The sequence below is a fragment of the Amblyomma mixtum genome, chromosome 3 (assembly GCF_055824585.1).
Source record: "Amblyomma mixtum isolate Tamu chromosome 3, ASM5582458v1, whole genome shotgun sequence".
In the NCBI taxonomy this organism is placed as follows: domain Eukaryota; kingdom Metazoa; phylum Arthropoda; class Arachnida; order Ixodida; family Ixodidae; genus Amblyomma; species Amblyomma mixtum.
The window spans coordinates 120,414,902-120,433,003 of record NC_143014.1 but is presented as its reverse complement, the minus strand read 5'-3'; the positions used below and the strand labels follow the sequence as shown (position 1 = coordinate 120,433,003).

Below are 18,102 nucleotides of genomic sequence, written 5' to 3'. Positions count from 1 at the left end.
ACCGGAGGCATGTCACAGGCCCGCTAAGAATCGCGTTCCTGTGAGATGGGGTAAGTGTAATAGACTACCACCGTGTCACCGTTTCAGTTGCGCTGTGCAAGCAAACTCACTTTCTTGAATTGGTTTCACATCGCATTATCGTACAACGCATTCATAAAGTGTAGACGTAGCCGCAGTTGCCGGGTGTTCAAGTTAAATGTAACGAAGTTTTTAAAAAACACAGAGTGCCTTAGGCGAGTGAAACCAACTGAGTACTGTTGTGTTTCTACCCCCCCCCCCCCCCCCCTAACTCTCTTTGTGTGCTCCCGTCACACCTGTATCCACATAGGCCATTCCCAGAGGCAGTGTGTGGTTCTGCGAAGGTGGTCTTTCTTCATGCACGCGCTCCCATGCCACCTCCTGACAGGTGGAACCGAACACGAGGGACGCATTCGACTCCTGGATTCCTCGTACCACCACTTCTGCCTAACTGCCACGACGGGTTTTCCGGAGTTCCCCTTAAGCGGCCCCCAACGCAGCAGTATTGACGCTGCGACTTTGTGTGTGCATCTGCCAGGGTGACATGACTCAGCGCCTGCTGCCACCTGCGGAGACGAGCGTCTGCCATTCAACCGCACCTCGCTCTTTTGTCAACAGCGGGGTGACGCCGCAGCAGGTGTTCGCCTTTGGGGCATTTCCTTGGAACAAGATATGGAATCCACCTGGCCGGAAACGACTAGCCCGACAACACGCCCTTCTGGACACTTCCGAGTATTCAAGTGCCTCAGCGGATGAAGCGAGGTGACGACGCTGCAGGTGTTCGCTCTTGGCGTTTCCTCGAAACAAGATATGGAATCCACCTGGCCTGACGGGCCACTTCCGGGTATCCAAGGGCCTCAGCCGAGGAAGACGACGAAGCGGTGAACGACCTTGGAGCACCCGGACGAAGTCCCTACGATTGGTCGGAAAAGGCGGGAAGATCTCGGGAGGGTATATTTAAAAGCGCTCGACACGTTCATCAAGAAGCGCATCCGGGTGGGAGGAGCCACCAGCGCACCCCAGCCGCTCACGAGAGGAGTTCCCCAGGGCAGCGTGCTGAGCCCCATGCTCTTCAACCTGGTGATGGCGGAGCTTCCCCGCTGCCTTCCGGAGGGTCTGTCCCTCCCTGTCCGCATCGCCATCTATGCGGACGACCTTGCCCTATGGTGCTACGGGCCACGGCGCCAGCGGGTACAGGTCATCCGGAATGTGCAGCGGGCCATCACCAGGGTGAGCTCCTACCTGGAACGGGTGGGCCTGCGGCTCTCCGCCACCAAGACCGAGGCCATGCTGCTCAACACCCGCCCAGGAGCACGCCCAGGTAAGACAGCCCTGAGCATTGCGGGACGGGAACTACCGTGGCGGCACTCCTGCCGTTACCTGGGCCTGCTCATTGACCGCCACCTCACGTGGCAACCTGCGGTCAAGGCATTCACGAGGCAGGCATCCCGGGTCCGTGGCGCCATCCGGAGGCTCCTGGCGGGTGGGAGAGGCATCACCCCAAGCATGGGCCTTCAGTTCCACCAGGCCATGGCAGGGGCGCAATTCCTTTACGCCCTCCCCCTCATCCAGCTCACCACCAGGCAGCAGCTGACCATTGAACGCTGCCAGAGGGCCGCCATCCGCCTGTGCCTCGGCCTCCCACGGGGTTCCCAGGTCCCTGCGACGCTGGCAGAGGCCGGGGTATGGCCCATGGAGCTCCAGGCCCAGAGGGCAGCACTCCGCCACGTGGGGCGGCTCCACCTTGCCCCAGACGGACGTCCCCTCCTGGAACGCCTCCTCAGCTGCCCCCACTCACGCATGGGGAAGACCGCCATTGCCTTCGAACAACTGGTGGGAGGGCAGACAGAGCATCTACCTACCCCTCCACGGCCTGACCAGGGACATCAGTTCCGGGTCCTCCTACCAGCACGAGGGGCCAGGCCCAAGCGCCAGACACCTGCGGTCGGCCTCCGTCAGGAGGCAGCGGAAACCATGGAGGAGGACCTGGCTGGCTGCACACAGTTGTTCACGGACGGCTCCGTCCTGAAGGGGGCCTGCCCATCTGCAGCGGCTGCCTGCATCTCACCTGCCCTGGGCGAAACAAGGCAGGCGAGACTCCCCTTCGTGGCCAGCTCCACCACAGCCGAGCTGGCAGCCCTGCACCTGGCGGCGGACATCCTGGATGCACGGCCTGCTGTGCAGTCTGTGGCCATCTTGTCCGACTCCAGGGTGGCCCTCCAGCTCCTGCAGGAGCCCCGGTGCCGACTCCCCATTGTCTGCAAGCTGGCGGCGCGGCTTAACACCCTCTGCTCCCGCGGCTGCTCCATCTCCCTGGCCTGGGTCCCCAGCCATGTGGGAATTCAGGGCAACGAGGCTGCCGATGCCCTGGCCAAGGCAGCCCACGAGGCCTCCACGCCCTGCTGCACCTCAGTCGTTCCCCTGGACGCTGCCCGATCCATCACGGAGCGGCTACTCCTTCTGGAACACCCCGACACCAGGGTTGCCCAAGGGACACCCCCCCCCCCCCCCCCGCTCCTGCCGGACAAGGGACTTGCAAGACGGGAGAGGTCCCTCCTGCTCCGGCTCCGTGTGGGCTGCGCCTGGACCGGGGCAAGACTCTTCCGCAAGGGCCTGGCTACTTGTGCAGACTGCCCCCGCTGTGGTGACCCGGAGGAGACAATAGCTCCTGTGCGGTTGTCCTGCCCTGGCCGCACAACAGGCTAGGCTCTCAGCTGGCTACCGGGCACTGGGTCTCCCAGCTGACACGTCACGTGCCCTGCTCTTCCCGTCCGGACCCAACACCAGCAAGGCCCTTCGGTCCCTCCTTGCCTTCCTGGAGGACACGGGCTTGGACAGCTATTGCTAGTCCTTGGCGGCTGATGACAGCGACGGCGCCTCTATAGACGCTCTTCTTTCCCTTCCCTTTACTTCTTTCTTATCCCCTCTTCCTATCCTCCTCCCTATCTGCACGCCGGCAGTGGTGGTGGCGATATCTCGCCAGTCACAGGCCCGTGCTAGTTTCCTTTCCTCTTCCTTCATGCACTTACTACTACTACTTCATCAAGAAGCCATTCCCGGAGCGACTCCCTGAGCGATTCCCTCAACGTTTCACTGAGACTTGTCAGCTTTTACCATGTTTGTCTCTTTTTGTAAATAATCATGTAATTATGTAAATACAGTTTTTCCTTCACTTCCCCTACTCCCCGTCTCCGGCCCACGTTCCTTCCTCCGTCAGCACAGCGGCGGTGCTCCTGGACCCGATGCCTGGTGGGACACGCTACTAGCCCGGCAAAATATATCAACTGGTGGCAGCGGTGGCATCGTCCACGCTTGGTCCTGGCTTCAGCAGTGGTGAGCGCTTGACTCTCTTTAAGAATCTGCCAGGCTGATAACTCTGGAAATTTATCACTACCTGTAGATTGTTTTTCTGCACATGCTCGCTTAAGCATTTCACGTAGCAGCTTGTTTTGAAAGTCCTCGTTCGGAAGTTGCCATGGATTTGAGCAAACTAAAGAAGCCAGAGTTGATGTTGCTGTGTGAAAAGCTGGGTATTGAGGTCAGGAAAAGTCACAGAAAGCCGCAGCTGATTGAGGCTATTAGAGAATGTGGTGCTGAGGGTGACGGAATTTTGGAGACCTGGGAGGTCATTCAGGAGGGAATCAGGAGGGCTAAGGAGGAGGTCGTCAGGGTTGAAAAAGAGCGCAAGGAGGAAGCCGACAGGGTTGAAAAAGAACGCCTTTACCGCAAGGAAGGCGCTAAGGAGGAGGCTGACAGGATAGAAAAAGAACGCCTTTACCGCAAGGAAGCCGCTAAGGAGGAGGCTGACAGGTTAGAAAAAGAACTTGCTCTAAAGCGTTTGGAGTTGCAACAAATTTTAGAGGCGAAGCGCGCCGAGAGGAATTCGATATTAAATCAGGAGGTTTCGGCGCAAAAAGAAATTAAAATCGAGAATGAAAACTGCGTGTCTTTGCCCATTGCCCGCGTCGCGATCGAGAGCCCGCTCGGGGTGCGTCTGACCGAGGCAGCCGTCTCCCAAAACCTGCCTAAGCAGCATCCCTCGATTTTCTCAAATCGCTTGGATATGCTGCCCAAAGAAAAGGGCCTTAGTTTTGGAGATAACGCTGCGCAGGTCCTCACTATTTCGAAGGCTCGGGAATTCGCAGCGCCAGCAGAGCACGTAGTTGAAGAGGGCAAACCGGAACCTGTAAGTCCGAAGCCTGTAAATTGCCTGAAACCTGTAGCAAAAATTCCTCATCGGTGCTGCGAAAGCTATCGCAAATAAGCAGTATACCATGCCGATAAGTAGGCCTTGTGAGGCTGCTTCTACTGAGGACCTGACATGTAGAGCTGATGTGCTAGAGAGGATAATAGAATTCTACAGAGATAAGTTTGTTTGGAACGTGCAGTGACTGAGTCCGTGGAAAGGACGATATTGGACAAATATCCTTCACTCACTGTCGCGAGCGGCTTCGTACTGCACATATAACAATAATGCAACGTGAAGATTCTCGTTCCGTGTGCCGTTGTCCTGTTGGACCACCGTGAAAAACCAACATGCTTAACAGATCGTGAAATACTGTTTTGAATCATGAATTTTTCCGTGAAAAATTTGCGCGGAATTTACATTGCTCAAAAGCATAATCAAAGACAGAAACCAGGTTTACCAGTAACGCTAATACGAATTGGGATTGATGTCTCCATTTATTTATTTCGTCGCTGCCACTCTCGCGCATGTCCGCATCCTTAAGGCAGTGAAAGTGCACATACTGTGCGCTCAGTTACTGTTTGGAGTATGACACGATTATGAGAACGCCCTTTATATTTTCCCACGGGTGTATACGCTGCAATAATCGCTCCCGTGGGATAGTTAAAGTTTTTTAGGCTCTTTCAGTTGGGGTTCGTATAAAACACGCGTACGGTATGAGCGCGCACTGAAGTGGTTATTTTGAGAAAAATACCTGTCACTTGATTCTCGCACATGCATCCACAGTTTGCACCTCCACTCTGAATAAAATATCCTTGCTCAACGGCTAAACGCCGCTGGTTGTAATATTGAGCTGCTCAGATAGGCTATGGGAACACACAAATTCGGAAAGCGCGCGCGCACGCACGCAACACACACGCGCAATGTTTAGCACTGTATATGTGTTCGCGCTAAACATTTTTTACGTGACTGCTGCGCGTTCGTTGTGTATATGTGGTTTGTGCGGCGTATCCTTGCAGCTTTGTATGCATAATCGCCACCACACCTTAGCAGGATAGTACTACCTTGTGTTATGGCTATGTGCAGAACATGCTCGCTCACTGTCCAAGGCCTTACTGGAGTGGGTCAGCTCGATGGAGTACATTTTGAATTTTTTTCTAAGATATCACAAACGAACAAACCGCTCACATGACAAGCTACTTTTTAAATAATGGTGCTTGGTAAACGCCTTGAGAACAGGAGCTACTATGTTAAAACCTCATCGTACAATTTGGTGAAATCGTTACTTTCTGTTCGGGTGTCTTATTCTGAACAAGTTCACTTTAGCAGGGGTGTAGCAGTGCGAGTTATAGACACGTAAATCTGCGAATCAGATTACAGTGGGCCATTTGGTTGCCTTTCGTGGACGTGTCTTGCTGTTTGTGCTATATCTGCCTGCTTATGAAGCCTGCCCTGTAAACGCTGCTATTTTAGTCTTTGCACCCAGGTGAGCGAGATAACGGCGCTTGTTAATACTGAATCGTAACAATTGTCCAAGACTTTCTTATGCTCTTTTCACCACACGTGCAAAATAAGATATACAGAGCTATAATAATTCATTCGTTCACGTTGCAACTTTCCCATCCGCCTCTCTGAACTCTTGTGCCATTTGCGGGATAAAATATGTAGTTTAACTGAACTTAAATATTTGAAAACATTTTCTTCAAGCTTCCGTCAATCGACGGGAACTCCCTTGTACACCGAAATCGACTAGCGTTCTCTTTGAGCTGGCAAACAAGCACCATGCCTTGTTCGAGGCGGAAGCACCGTGCACTCCGTAGGACGCAAAGATGTCTAGCTATAAAACAGTGATGAAAAGGGCTTCCTGACAGCGCGTCCGGCTTTAGTTGGAAAGTTCAGCGGGGGCGTAACATGTGCGTCGGTCGGAGAACGAACAAACGGAAGGAGGAAGGCAGAGAGAACGGGGGGGGGGGGGGGGGGGGGAGGGCACCGATAGCATAGACCCTGGCTTAAGTCGTCGTCATCGCTCGTAATCAGGCAGTGACGCAATGTGTTGTGCGCCGGTAACGCGGGGTCCGCGGCGTTGCTCGTTTATAGAACGAGGCAACCGAGAAAGATAACACGTCGACCTTCGCGTCTCGCTCGCCGCCGCTTATTTTCACTGCGCGTGCGAGCGCGCGTAGCCAACCCGGCGGCGGACGAGGCGTGTAGCTGTCGTTTTGCGGTGTCGGTCGCGAACCGTTGTCGCCGTCGTCTGCTTCGATCCTGAGCGCCTGCGTCGTCTGCTACGCACAACCGGAGCGCAGCAGCTGGCCGGACAACACGACGCTTGCGTCACACGGTGAGCGCTCTTTTGTGTTCATTTGTTGTGCGGCGTGGTGCTTCGTTGCTGCGTGTAATTCGAGAGCTTTTCCCTCGCTTGCTCTCAGTTTCTGCTTTGCAGCCTCCTCATGAAACTTAAAGCTTCCTTAGCTTACATGTAGGCCGCCTTCAATGGCACCCCGGTTTCTCTCAGGCGCGACGCAACTTTTAAGGCGCATCTAGACCGCGGTTGACTTTTAAGGTGCATGAACCGCGGTCTGGACGCTGCGCATTTGGTAGAGTGCACTGGGAAGTTTAGTGCCAAGTGTCAGCGCTGTGTGTGCGTGCGTCCTATCTGTCGAAGTGTTGGTCGCGCTACATATTTCTTTACGTCTTGCTGCCCAACTTACTCAGAGCTTGGTACTGCTGATGCTGTGGGTTTAAAACTGGAGCGTGGTACGTTAACATCGTGAACTTATTAGTTGACTCACCACGCAGAGAGGGCCTTGCTTGGAAACAAGGCGTAGCGCTACTCGTGATACATCCTCGAAGGCAATGTCGCATCATGGTTTTGGCGTCGTAAATGCGCAGCGGGCAAATGCCCGGGGTAGCGTTGCCCAACTTGTACCAAGAAACTGAATCACATGCGTGTCGCAATTGTTATCGCTACATGCTGCCCAAGGAAGGGGGGTTGGGGGAGCATAGCAGGAAATGTCGCCACTACAGCTTTTTTGTGTTCGAAGAGCGTACACTGCAGGCTTATCCTTGGGAACACTTCATTGAGTTATCAGAATATCAAACAGTGGCTCGCTTCTCCCCGGTTTATGTCGTCGATTACGTCGTGAAAACGCAGACAAGTCACAACAGTTGTTAAGTCGCCGAGCATAAAAGCCCAAAATAAGAAGGAGGAGGCAGGGGAGGCTAGCTTCGGCTAAGCGATGAGCGAGCAGCTCACGGAGAAAAAAAGTTATACGCTGCATGTGCTGTCACGAAATGCGTTGCAATAATGAAATCATAAATAAAAAAAGAGCATTCTCAGATTGTCAGGTTCTTCTGGTACGCGAAATTGGAATAATGGTATTTTTTGGCTGCGTTTACTTTGTACACCTACTCTTTCTTTAACGTCATATGCGAAGGATATTTCTGAGTTTGCATCGAAGCATTCTACCATCCCTCTTTGGACACTGTTTCCATGTTTGGGCTCTATAGCCTCGGTTACGTGAATGCGACAGAAGTCGACTACAGTCAACTTTTCGAGGGAAAGAACAGGTTTTGAGAAGGAAAGGCACGACTCATCCTCTACTCTCCTCCTCGACGTTTTTGCACTTTCCCTCAAAAAGTGAACTGGAGTCGACTTCTGTCGCATTCATGTAAAAGCGGCTTATGTGTATTCAGTGGAAGCGATTGTAAACTGCAGTTGAGTTTCAAGCGCATATGCTATTTTACGCGTTCGAATAGAACGTGTAATAATAACCCTGTGATTTATTGCTTCCTGCTGATTTTGTCACTGTCGTCGTTTAGTTAATCGAGAATTTAAAAGATAAGTGCATTCGCATGCTCTATAGTGGTATTAAACCATAAGTGTATTCCCAGCCGGGGGCCGAAGGGAGGGGTGGGAGGGTAAACTTTATTGTTTTCTCGATACCGATATGCTCTAGAACTGTCGCTGGAATATTATCGCATTATTCTAACATATGTAACGCCACTCTTTTAGAAGCTAACTGTGCGCGTGTTACTAATTCTGTAGCGGTTGCTTGGTAACGGTACATACGGGTATGTTAAAATGTTTTATTTTCCAGTTTCGTGAAACCATGTGTTGCGAATTCCAATAAAGCAAGCGCACAGGATGGACTCGGGCATTCTTCGAAATTGAAATTCACACCGAGCCCTTGAAGTTGTACTGCCGATAGAATTTCGATTGCTTTGCACGTCTTACAGAGAACGTACGCGTTCCTTGAAACCATGAAAGGCGCCCTTGGTTACGTGCGCGCTGTATCGAATAGACATCAGTGCTAGTTGTCAGGTCCAGCAGCGCGATCATGCATGAAGGCACATTTAGTTTCTGTTTTGGTATTTTGCCTGTGTGCGCGCTTGCAGCTTCTGCTGATGATTTAAGAAGTGTAGAGCTTGCCATGTCGTGTCTGGGGAGCAACAATTTATATATATATATATATATCGTTTCGATCGGAAGACCGATCGGAAAGACCGATCTTTTTTTTTTCGTGTGGGTCGCACTTTCTCTATATATTTTTTTGTGTATTTCTCTGCTAAGTGCTTCGTGTTTCTCACTTACCTGTTCTGTGCCCACCCCAATAAAAGGGGATGTAGTAACAAAGTAAAATCACACCTGAAGAAGATCGGTCTTCCGATCGAAACGTCTAGTCGAATAAATATGTTTCCTTTAACAAAACGTATACTTCGATATATATATATATATATATATATATATATATATATATATATATATGTGTGTGTGTGTGTGTGTGTGTGTGTGTGTGTGTGTGCGTGTGAGAGAGAGAGAGAAGCCAACAGACACCGAAACCAAGGGACACAGGGGATTTTTTTTTAAATTTATTTATTTATTTTGTGGTGTTGATCAATTTAGAATATTACTGAATATGTTATCGCGTAATTCAGAGGTCGTGGGTTCGGGTCCCAACGGCAGCATTTGGTTGTTTTTCTGCTTTTCTAATCAATTAGCTTTAAGCGATAACATATTCAGTAATATTCTAAATTGATCAACACCACAAAATAAATAAATAAATTAAAAAAATCCCCTGTGTCCCTTGGTTTCGGTGGCTGTTGGCTTCTCTCATATTTATAACGAGCCCCTCATTCCCCTTCTCTTGTTTGCTATATATATATCTATATATCTCAAAAGTGATTTCTTGGCAGCTGAATAATCAATCTGACAAAGTCATCAAAAACTGAAAAGCATTACATGATTTTATTCACGATGTTTCGGCTGGAGGGCGTGCTGAGCGCGTGATTTAAAAGCTGCGTGTTCCGAATGCTGTAGTACACTCGAAAAAGGCCGGCCCTTCAGCCGTAACGTCGTGAATTAAATCCTGTTATGTTTTTCAATCTCTGGTGACTTTATCTAATATATATATATATATATATATATATATATATATATATATATATATATATATATATATATATATATGCATGCTTCTGGTAAGTAGCATGCCTTTGCCATTCAGGGATGAAACTGGAAAGGTAATATCTATAGAGAGGCAGCTCTAATGAATTTTCAGCACATTATGCAGACACTTAACGGCGCATCCATTATGCGCCGTTATGCGCCTATGGCCTTAGCTGCTTTTGCGCCATTAAACTCACTATAAATAACTAACTAAACCCGAAAAGGAACCAGACGAACAGAAAGCTGGTAGCTAATGGCGCCAGGCGACCAAACAAGCACGCTGCACGGTGAATTTCCGATACATGTAGAAGGAAAAGTCTGGTTCATGTGCAGTTATTAAAACTGTGTCAGGTTTTTCATGGGCATGCACCTTGCCGTTCCTAACTTTTTCGTCGTCGCGACTACTTCACCTCCATACGCTAAGCATTTCAAAAACTAGCACTTAAACTAGAACCCACTATTTGCGATAGCACGATACAAAAGAAAACTGATTAGGGATGAAGCTCAGCAGAGACTGGTGAGGGTTCAGAAATAACGAATTTGTTCGTCGCAATTTACCTTCACACGAATTTTCGAGGTGAAGAGATTACAAAGCCGCCGCGGTGGCTCAGTAGTTATGGTGCACGGCTGCTGGCCTGAATGATGTGGGTTCGATACTGGCCACAGCTGTCGGATTTCGATGGAGGCGAAATTCTAGAGGCCCGTGCACTGTGCGATGTCAGTGCACGTTAAAGAACCCCAGGTGGCAGTGTTTTCCGGAGCCCTCCACTGCGGCGTCCCTGTAGGCTTAGGTGCTTTGGGACGTCAAACCCCCCTAAAGTAAACTAAGGGATCAGAAATGACTGAAATCGCGCTGGCGGTTCTTTATCCTTACGGATCTCTTCGTTTTTCAATCGAGGACAGGATTCTCCATGTACTATTTCCGAGATGCGGGTCCCCGCTGTCCCTTTTGGGATGTCGGTGCGATGCTTTACCACCAGTGTGTGTGCCCAAGGAACCTGATATCATCCCAGAATCGATCCAGTACACGATTCATTGCGAGCACCGACTACGAGCATACCGACTCGCTAAACTACAACTGTGCTTCGCTCGAGGTCGCCCGTGAGAGCCGAGTACTTGTCCGGTCGCCGTCAACAAGAGATCGACAAGAGAATGTGCGCGTACTGGCAATCTGACGCCTGTCGTCTCCATAGCGGAAGCTCAGTTTCCTTGCTCTCTGTCAGCGCACTGGCTTTCTCTCCTGCCTTTTGTCCGAGTGCGCTGAAATGTTGCGTTCCGAGCTGCTGACGAGTGAGCTCTGCATGTGGAGATCACCCGACCGGAAGCAGGTAGCAAGGCGTCGTATTTCGGTCAGGTTCGCAGCACATGGACATTCACTTTCTTACTCTGTGATGTACTACAGCGGCTTAGTGTAAATAATGCAAAAATTCTTTCCGATTGCTTCGCGTGGTCTGTTTGTCGCGTAGAAAGGGACAGCAAACGTACGTTGCAGTGTTTTAGTGTCGCGGTAATCGCCCTACGCGTTACGTTCACATGCAGCATCAGCGGCAGATGAGTAAGCGAAGGTTGCATGCAGCAGGAGGGAGGGCAGGGGGCGGGTGTAGCACGGACGTCCCAAGGGGATCGTACGTGCACACAAAACGAAACGGAGTTAAATAATGCAAATAAAGCGAAAAAAAACGAACAAACTGCTTTCACTACGTTTATGCCTGGTAGCAGTGTGTCAAACTGTGGGTGGCCGCCGTATGAATTTTTTTCAGAGCATTGTGTGATGCTTTCTGCCAGTAAAATAAATGAATACGCATTGCAATCGTGCGCGCCACGCCTAGCTCCCATACTGGATGCAAAGTAAGCGTGTACTCACACTGTCAGTTGTAAAGAACGATACTCTCCCCACAGCTCCAGTAACGCAAGAAAGTGAACACAATTAAACAACTGCATCAGAGAAGCGAAAATGCTAAATTAACCGATTGAAAATTCACTGCTGCATGGTAAACCTTCGGACATAGTTCTGTTGTGACTCACCGTTAGAAAACTTCCAACAGTTGCATGACTTTGATGACTAATCTGGCGTTACTAGACGGGTGATGTGCCGCGAAGCTTGTAGCGCGAGCAGTACAAACTGTAGCGCGAATATTTATTTATAGATATAGGAGCGAACAAAGAAACTAAAAAAGAAAAGGCGCTGGGAACATCACTATCATCATCATAAGCCTAACTACGCTCACTGCAGGGCGAAGGCCTCTCCCAAATCTCTCCAATTAACCCTGCCTTGTGCCAGCTGCGGCCACCGTATCCCCGCAAACTCCTTAATCTCATCGGCCCACCTAACTTTCTGCCGCCCCCTGCTACGCTTGCCTTCTCGTGGAATCCACTCTCTTGAAATTGCTCGGGACCAAACTGCTGCCCAATTTCTCTTGGAAAGCGTCATATGACGTCTGCAGTGTCACTGCGCATGCGTATTTAGAAAGTCGATTATGACATTCCGCCATCCTCTAGGTGCGTGCTGCGGTTTGTGATTTGTGGACCAGGCTTGATGTTGCATGCTTTTTTGCCACCGACACCTGTCTACTACGATTTGTGCTCAGTGTACCGGTACTACGCTTCATGCTGCTTGTACTGTGTACTGATCCTTTTAGTTAGTTCTAATTGTTTTCCTGTGCTTGTCGTGTTTGGAGTCTTATCGCTCAGTGCCTTATTCCTCGCCTCACTGTTTCTTTGTCCTTTCCCATCCTCCAACTCGCTTTCCAGGAGAGGCAGGCATTGTGCTTCGTCAGGCAGCAGTCGTCAGCCTGTTCTCTTCCTCATTTCCTTTGATATCTGTAGGATATCACGCCAAATGAATAATATATTAATATAATGCGTAGAATGCTACCCAAGGGGTAGCAGCTGTTGAGCACATTACGATTTTCTAGCCTCAACTTCAGTGCAAAGCAGAGCGCTTAGTCGAGATTAGCAGCTATAGCTATAACAGCTGTAGCAGCTATAGGAGAGGGGTTCACTTTTCTCCTGCCAACTACGGTACAATGGAGAGCTCGAGCGGGGCTGCGCGAGTCCTCTGCGGCCCCGCGCAAACGGTCTCGATTCACCACCAAGTCCGCTGCGCCGGCGTTCGCGTCGCGCCAAGGTTGGCCGGCGCGTTTATGCAGGCCAAGGTTGCTCGCCGCCACGGCGCGCGCGTCTCGCCCTCACCGAAAAGCCTTCGTTTATTCTGTTGCCGGTTTTATGCTTACACCGGCGGCCCCCGCGGGTCCAGCGTATGCGCTACGCGTTTACGCTAATTCCGTCCGCTCGACCACCCTTGCATATCCAGGTTATTGTTTAATCACTGGCCCATACGCGTGCTAAGCAGTGCAGAGGGTTGATAAAGGCGACGGTGGATAGGTTCACAACGGCGCGCTTGCATGGGTTGGTGTGGCGTAGACTCGTGCAAAATTATCAAAATAAAAAGACGACAGCATGCGGAGTTGAATGCTCTGGAAGCTCAGGGCCGTCGGAGGAGACGTGGCGGGGGGCTCGCGCTCTTATATTTGACTAAAGCGGACGCTCCCACGCTGGTATCAGAATCGCGGTACGAAACGACGCCCCTTCAGTGCGGCTGGAGAAAACCTTGAGCTGAACGGAGAGGCACGTTTCTTCTAGCCTGTACTTCAGACGGTAGGTGGTGGGGAATAAAGAGGTAGAACGAAATAAACTAAAAAAAAAGAGCACGTCATGGTAATTATATCCGCTGCCGAACATGTCCCTTTCACGCTGTGCTGCTTTACTGTCGAGACGCCTGTGACTCAGCTGCCATTACATGTGTTTTCAAGCATGCACGTAGAAAACCCGAGGCACAAAGGAACGACAATTTTTTACAAAAATTACGCGTCAGTGCAATGGTTGCTGTATACGTCTGTTAACTTGCACGAGTTGGTACATATTTCTTTTTCAGATAATTTGGAAGCCTTATACAACAACCAGCCGTTGAAGTTTCGACATTGCATGAAATCGATGATGCGGACAGCTTTTTTATGCGCTGTTTAATTGTCACGGCAGTAATTTAATTTTGTTTGTCAAGTAGAAAAATCTATTTCACGCCAATGGCAATGATGTTTGGCCGACCAGGGGCATGTAAGGAGATTTATAAAAGGTTGTTTTATGTCACCAAAACAACTACCAAATGCAGCAGTCAACAAGTATCTCTGACTGAGCGTGATGGCTCTCTCTGCAAGCTTTGTTAATTCACGTCACATTGAAGGAAGAAGGGAGGTCGGTGCTTCAAGTTCGTGCTGATCGCCGCTGCGACTTCCTGCAGCGAGGTCGGCGTGCTGTGGCAATGGCCTGCGAACGGCCAGATAACGCTGAGGGTCGCCGTTTGGCCTCTGGTACATTGGAACGCAATTTGAATGTTATCGCATTCGGTGTGGCTGAAACGGGCCAACACATTTTTCCTGGCGTGGAGGTCACCTAGTCCGCAACAAACATGACTGTGCAGGATAGCGGAATCCTTCGGCTACCTAAACTGATGCATTCGTTGCAGCCCTCTTGCGAAAATAAACCGTGTTAGAGCAGTTTCAAAACGCGTAGGATAAGTCTGAAGGGATCACCTTTAAATGGCATTAGACTGTACAGGCCAGTAGAACCTTCGAGACCGCGGCGATTGGTTCAGTGCTTCTCATTGGTCTGCACGCTCTCTTTAGAGGGCAGATAAAAATTTTAGGCTTCTCACAGCTTTTCTTTAGGGGCCGAAAAACGTGACTACGAGTAAACCTTCCTAATACGCCCCTCCCACGATTTTTTTTCTTTCCGTTTGTTTTCTTCTTCTGCCTCGCATGTTAGCGAGATTTATTGGCAGATATGCGATTCAGATGTCCTGACGCGCGTGTTTTCCTGCCTCTACACGCGTCCCGACACTGCACATCGAAGCAGAAACAAAAATAAAAGGAATGGATGAAAAACTCATACAATTCCTACATCTCTCTGCCGGAGGGAGGGGGGCCCATTAAAGAAAAGCCTCGCACGCGGTCTGGGTACTCATTTTAATGCAGCTCGTCTGCTAAATGTCTTATGATCAGAACCTTTATATTCAGGAGTTAGTCAAGTACTTGTGCGGTAAAGTGCATTCGCCGAAAGTTCGGCTAGGCGTCTGCGGGGACGAGGGGGTGCTTTTATGCTCCGCCTCACGAATTTCCGCGGAGTAGTGGAAGCTGTAACCAGTACGTTTGTCGCCGTGTAAGAGAACGGTTTGTCGTATGCAAGCGCCTATGTGCTGACGATTACCACAGAACCAGTGGTCCGATGACGAAAGCACCGTCCAACCACATTTTGTGCAGCAGTATCGGGTAATCTTTTAGTTCATACTTGTTTCGCTGCAGCTAATCAATGCCCTTCGTGCGTTTAATGGCGGACCATTTCCACCAACGCGATTGCCGATGGGCATGAGTGTTGGCGGCTGGCGCTCGATGAAAAGCGCTAGCGCTAGTGGTATACGGTATGCTAAAACCTTTTTACAGACGCGTACCTCGATGCCAGCGCCACCTTTGAACGCGTCGCGTCGTGTGAAGGATGACGCTATGCGTATTGAGGCACGCTTGTGCCTAGGTTACTTGCGCATGCCTTGTTCATTCAGTCCCTCATTAGCCTACTAAACGTCCAGCTCGCATAACAGTTACGGCATGGTTGTAGTCAGTTCAGTCGGCATTTTGTGTTTTTCACAGCGCTGTAGTTCTGATTCTAGAACATTCACTTACCTTTTTAAGGCGAAAGCCTTTAATGCCTAATCGTTGTCGACAGAAGGCTGTCAGCAGAAGCTTGTCAGCAAAGGTGTCACGCTTCTGACGGGTGTCCACCGAGATATGTGGGACAGTTACTGCGTAATTTGCTTTCTTCAAATACAATTTTCATTTTCTTCATTACGGCTCCTCTCTTCCTGTACGGTGTGGTTCAAGTGTCCACCGAGATGACAGAGAATTACTGCGCTATTTTCTTTCCTCAAAAGGCGTTGCGTTCAAAGGGCAAGGCATCGCGCCGAACGGGTGGTGGCGTTCCGTGGACGCTACAACGCGCTGTCGCGTTCCACTCCTAAAGGCGAAGCTCAAGCGCCATTAATTAGCAGTTATTAGTATTTAGTCATTAATCAGCAATCAGTCATTAATTAGCAATTTGTCATTACTTAGTAATTAGTCGTTAATTATGTGTGACGTCATCCAGTGGTGACGTCACCAGTGCCACAGAGGCAGTCAAAGTGGTGCGGAAAGCGCTTTCGAGTCTACGCACTTTAGACAGCCAAAGTGCCTCCGGAATTTTTTTCCTGGATAGTTTCCTGAATAGTTTGCTATAGGATCAGATGGAAGGTTGAAAGAGGCGTTGTTCCAGAAGCAATATTTGCCGTCCCGCTTTCTTTTTTATTCATTTGAGAATAAAACGCTGTAGGCTTTGTCTCGATCGTGGCAGTCTGAGCGGAAAGCCCCACCGGGATGTTTTCGCCGACGCTGGGTAAGTATATTTAGCACGGGTCAGCAAAACTCAATATAAAGAGCCTCTGTGTTTTTTTTTTTTTTTGCTATTCTTGTCGTTAGGTGCCTTCGTGGCGTGGTGTTTAGAATCTTTGTACAAGGCTCACTGAAGGCTATAGTGACAGAAAATAACTTGCAGTCTTAATGACCGTGGGCGATTGGAAACGACAAACCGGCTGGGAATAAGATGCTTCTCCGAACCGCTTCCCCCATTTGAACCATGTGACCTTGAATGTCTTTAGCGGGACGCATTACTGAGTGTAGTGTACAAAAGCAGGGTGTCGAACCGGAACCGAACCCGAAACCGGAACCAAAGCCGAATTTTCGCCCGGAACCGGAACCGTACCGAACCCATAATTTTTTCGCCATCTTGGAACTGAACCCGAACCGGAACGATTCAAAGGAACCGCTCCGCGAACCAGTTCGGGACACGGTTCAGCCCCACTTTTTTTGCATCTCGGCATTCCTCTTGTTTTCGGACAAAATGAGATGATCTAGCGCATTGATTTACCCACCCGTAGCTGTCTGCTCTGGGAAGTGCGAAAATAGCACCCAGTATATGCGACAGCAAACTTACAGGAAGTCTGGTGCCTGGGAAGAAGCCTAATTGACGCTTCTGTAATGTACTACCGCCAATTCTTTGTACTTCAGGTTTATGTGAAATCTTTAGTTATTATTCCTCCCCTTTTAAATATTTGCCTAAAAATTTAATCAAATTGTTCCACTGCTCTAACTCAATAAAGTACTATAGACACCAAATTTTTGCTTGCGTGCTTTCTTCTTTCAAATGATGCGTTAGACACCGGTGTACACGGAGCACCGCGTGGTATTTCATCAACACATAATAATTTATATTTGAATTTCATCATGATCCTGTTTCGGTTTCACTAATATAACGATGGTTGAGACGTGTAGAGGAAATTAAGTCGCGTGAAGTGCAATAAAATGGCAATATAACTGCTGATACGTCGTTCGTTGTAATTATAGGTCTTGCAGCCGGCTGATTTAAGTGCCATAGTGAGTCAAAACGACGTATCAGCGTTTGTAATAGTCTTCCTGTGCCTCACGTCACCTAAAGTTGAACTCACGTCACAGCCATCATTCGGTTGATGAAACCGGGACAGCTTGGGAGAAAAAATTATTTTCTAAATTATTTAGTGGCATTAGGCGAATACCACACGGTGGTCCATGTATTCTAATACCTATGGCATCATTTGAAAGGAGAAAACACGCAATCAAACTGGGTGTCTATAGTCATTTAAACACCGATTGAAAATGCCTTCCTTTTCTTTGCGTCGTTTCCCACAAATAGATGAAATATTAGCGCGAGGATCCAACAACGTTGTGATGGTGGTTTTTAAGGAAAGGAAATGGCGCAGTAACTGTCTCACTTCTTGATGGACACCTGAACCGCGCCGTAAGAGAGGGAGGAAGGTGAGAGTGAAAGAAAAAATAGAAACAGGCGCAGTAGGGGACACCTCCGGAATAATTTCTACCAGCTGGGGATCCTTAAAGAGCAAGTGGATAGGTTTTAGAAATCGAAGAGCTTAAAAGGGTCGAATGTGTGAAACTTACAGGCAAAGTATGCGAAGTCCTTTTTTCCTAGCATTTGAAACGATGACGTAATCACCAATTAAAATTGCGACGGCCTTCAAGCTTCTCCACAGCGCACAATGCTAAGTGGGGGACGCATGATGACGTCATCGAAAGTATCGGTACATTTCCAACGCATAAACGCCTGCTTTGAAGGAAAAAAACCAACGCCACCGAAGGTAAAGCCCGCCGAACGTTGTTTGGCAGCGTCCAACGAGGCACGGCAGGGCGTGGCTGACGGCAGCGGTAATTTGAAATCAAAACTTCCGTGACGTCACACTCAACTTCCCCGCACTTCTCCGTTGCTTTGAGGAGAAGTGCAAAATATAATCGTCGATTACGTAACTATTTTAAATGGT

The 18,102-nt window shown here is 49.4% G+C and overlaps 2 protein-coding genes across 2 annotated transcripts in view; both read left to right on the top strand.

Annotated features, from left to right (window-relative positions):
• Positions 1–1,083: 1,083 nt before the first annotated feature.
• On the top strand, positions 1,084–2,724 carry LOC149351623 (uncharacterized). The gene has a single exon (XM_089575622.1). The coding sequence runs from the start codon at positions 1,084–1,086 to the stop codon at positions 2,722–2,724; it is 1,641 nt and encodes a 546-aa protein (XP_089431748.1).
• A 3,566-nt stretch (positions 2,725–6,290) lies between these two features.
• The window catches only part of LOC149351622 ((Lyso)-N-acylphosphatidylethanolamine lipase-like), a 69,612-nt gene continuing 57,800 nt past the window's right edge, over positions 6,291–18,102 (top strand). The window contains exon 1 of the mRNA XM_089580939.1: positions 6,291–6,545. The gene's annotated coding sequence lies outside the window, so the exon portion shown is untranslated. The remainder of the gene's footprint in view (positions 6,546–18,102) is intronic.